Source organism: Austrofundulus limnaeus, unplaced genomic scaffold (assembly GCF_001266775.1).
Source record: "Austrofundulus limnaeus strain Quisiro unplaced genomic scaffold, Austrofundulus_limnaeus-1.0 Scaffold376, whole genome shotgun sequence".
Lineage (NCBI taxonomy): Eukaryota > Metazoa > Chordata > Actinopteri > Cyprinodontiformes > Rivulidae > Austrofundulus > Austrofundulus limnaeus.
Window position 1 is genome coordinate 376,209 of NW_013952778.1, and position 3,618 is coordinate 379,826.

The 3,618-nt window shown below is 39.1% G+C and overlaps 1 protein-coding gene across 1 annotated transcript in view; it reads right to left on the reverse strand.

Moving 5' to 3' along the window:
* Nucleotides 1-632: 632 nt before the first annotated feature.
* The window catches only part of spmap2 (sperm microtubule associated protein 2), a 5,273-nt gene continuing 2,287 nt past the window's right edge, over nt 633-3,618 (reverse strand). The window contains exons 5-6 of the mRNA XM_014023549.1: nt 1,178-1,337; nt 633-1,082 (exon numbers count right to left, since the gene is read on the reverse strand). Coding sequence (XP_013879003.1) covers nt 838-1,082; nt 1,178-1,337 — 405 coding nt within the window. The 3' untranslated portion in view covers nt 633-837. The remainder of the gene's footprint in view (nt 1,083-1,177; nt 1,338-3,618) is intronic.

Genomic DNA, 3,618 nt, shown 5'->3' on the forward strand with positions numbered 1-3,618 from the left:
TTTGTGTCAGAAATTTACTTTTGATACTTAAGTACAAAAAACATCAGATACTTTAAGACTTTTACTCAAGTAATATTTTTAGAGAAGACTTTAACTTTTACCAAAGTATTTTTATGATAAGATACTTGTACTTTTACTCAAGTAATATTTTTAGAGAAGACTTTAACTTTTACCAAAGTATTTTTATGATAAGATACTTGTACTTTTACTCAAGTATCACAATGAGGTACTTTATACAACACTGGAGTCAGAAACTGTTAAGGCCATGGCATCATGTTTCTTCAAAATGTAATTTAGCCCATGTGCTGATTTTGTATTAAAAAACAATAAACAAGTAATTGATGCCTGTATCATGATTTAGAGATCTAATCTAATTTTTTTAAATAACCCGATTTTTTATTTATTATTAACTTATTTTATTGATCCGACTGCGGTTCCACATTTCTCCAACGCCTGACTCACGCCCCAGGTTAATAATAAGATGAACATTAGGACATGAGGAATGAGCCACAGGGTGTTTCTGAGCAATTTTAAATTAAGAGCATTTCCCACAATGTAGGTCTTTATTTTCCAGGTCTAATGAGTTTCCAGTGATGAAGCAGCTCGTCACATAAGCAATGGCACACAGCTGGTTTAGACTAATGCAGCTTTTTATTTCAGTTTGAATGAAGTCGTGAGGAAACCAGTCATACTGCAGGCTACACACTGCAGAGGAGCAAGTCCAAGGGGGAGAAATGAAAACAGATGACTCGTGTATTTCTATCACAACAAACGGGAAACTTTTGTCATCTGAAGCAAACTCGATCTCATGAAGTGAGAGGAGACAGTTCCTCGGAGTTATTCCCTGGAGATACATTTGCGGGGCAGGGGCAGACTGAGTTCCTGTACTCGAGGAGTGGGGCTGGCAGACAGAGCTGCCCGGCTAACAACGTACGGGTCATAACCCTGGAACAGAGCGGTCCTCGTCTTAGGGCAGGACAGCTCAACCACCCTCTGTGTAGCTACGCAGCTCCTGGCTGCTCTGGAGACGGGCCAGCACACTGAGCGCTCTCCTTCCCACTTCTGATGGTTTTGCTTTGGGGCTAAAAAACAACAACAACAACAAAAGGCAATAGCAGCAGTGATAAACAATGCAAAGCAATGCAATAAAAAAAACAGTAAGTCAATAAAGATCTACCGGCCAGTAGCTCTACACGAGCAGAGGCTTTTAATGGCAGGCGGGTTTTGGGTCGAGGTTTAGGTCCGCAGCTGGGTCCCACCTGAACCTGTCGTCTCTTCGCCTGGGCGAGCTGGCAGAGCCGTGAGGAGGCCACGGCTGTCTGTGATCCTCTGCTCAGCTACACGCTCACATTTCAGGTCACAGATGAGATTAGAGACATTAAAGCACAGTGTCATTACAGAGGCAGGCAAAACATTAGTAGCTGGGTGCTATTTGTTATTAGTTGCATCAAAAACTGATCCCCAAACTGAGTTTAGTTCATTCATAAGGATTTGTAGAGCACTACTCATTTGACCTTTACTCTTCAAAAATCTCTACAAAACAAAAATAATGCAAACTTCTTGCTCAGAATACAATAAAAGCTTGATCTGCAGTTTGTTTATATTATTATACAAAGGCAGAAATTTATATCAGGATCTTTTCATGTGGGGTTCTCTGGAAAGGCTTTGAACAAACAGTATCTTACCTGTTGTGGATATATTTTGCACAAAACGTAAAGAAATTTTTGTTTGGCAGTAAATCTTATAGTGGGCACCTGATTGGCAGCAGAGCACCTGCAGGGCACCAGAAGCTCAAATCAAGCAACAAGAAAATAAGCTCTCTGGCAAAGTTCTCATGCGCTCAACCCACACATGCATGTTCCTTACAAATGTGGCACCATTTAAAAAAGAAATTAACAGGCTTTCCTCCAGTATAAGATTTATTGCCAAGAAGCATTAGAGAAGTTAAACACAAATTTCCTTACTTTTTGTCCAAAGTTTAGATTTAAAACAACCCCAGTTTGAAAAAACGGTTTAATTTTGACCACAGATTGATGAGCTAACAATTAGACGAAGTGGGGTCCAGACCAAAGTGCTGCTGCTCTCTTAAAACAGCTGTCATCATCTGTGTCTTTCAGAGTTTAGTTTTCTGTTTTGAAGTTTGTTTTTATCTTGCATGCCCAGTTTCTGTATTTTCTTTGTTTTCAGTTTCTTTCTTGTACTTCCCTGTGTTTTCAGCCATTTGTTTTATTCCCTGGTTCTGCCCCTCCCACTTACACCTCTAGCTTGTTGTCATTAATGCAGATGTCTTTAATCTTCTCATCAGTCCAGTTAAGGCTGGTTTACACTTCAATAAGACGTGAGACAGTGGATCAGTGATTACGGCACTTTGGATGTCAGTGTCGCGCAGAGTGTTCCTAGTTAGAGGAAGCCTAGAGGAATAACTCCTCATAATTTCTCCTTCTGCCCTCCCACAGCACTCCCAACGTAGCACACATCGTGCATAGCTAAGCATATAAACAACAATGATCGCAGGATGTTTTTTTTCCCACTCACTTCACTTGTTAACCAAGAACAAGACCAAACGTGAGCAAGGCGAGTTCAGTTTTTGGTCCAACAGATGGAGGATGCAGACAATCAGAGGCACTTCTTGTATTTCTGTATGTCTGCTGCTGGTTTTGACAAACTCATCCAGTGGACTGTCAGTTATATTCAGCACAATCTCAGTCCCAGAGAGGTTAGCAGAGACACTAGGTTTTGGCTCTGAGGAGCTCACACGTCACTAGTTAAAAATAGGAATGTCAGTATTGCCAACATAAAAAAAAGCTTCTGGAAGTGGACCATTTTAAACAAAGTGGTCTGCTGTTGAAGCATGCACTGCTCTGTGTAAACAAACACACCCACAAAGTTCTAAAACAGGTGTCTGCAACCTTTACGATCAAAAGAGCCATTTCTGCTACTTGGCTCATTAATAAAATGTGTCCAGAGCCGCAAAACAAGCTACAACTGTGATTATCAACTGGTGGTCCCTGGGACTTTTTGAAGCCTTTTCGGGAACCTTAATGGCCATTGGAGGTGACATTATAAAACTAAAAACTATGTTGTTAATTTTATTATTTATTATTGTTTTTACACATCAGGACAAATAAAAAGACCATATTCATGTAAACAAGTAAAAAATACGGTTTATAGCTTATAACGAATTTCAGAAAAACAAGTACAGCTGAACTATTCAGGTATATATTTTTTAGTCATTCTTATTATTATGTAGTCTTCAAATTATTTAAAGGTAATTCTGATGGATTTGAGAGAAAGAAGTTGGATTATTTTTTCAGACAACAGGCTAGCATGAGCTAACATGTTTTACTTTTTGTATTGATCACAGAGAGCGGGTAAAATAAGTGTTGAACACGTCAACATTTTTCTCAGTAAATATATTACTAGATGTGCTAATGACATGAAATTTTCACCAGATGTCGTTAACAACCCAAGTGATCCATACATACAAAGAAATCAAACCATAAATGTCCAGAAATGAAGTTATTTGTAATAATGTGGAATGGCACAGGGAAAAAGTATTGAACACACTTACTGAAATTTATCTAATACCATATGCTGAAAAACAGCCCCACACCATGA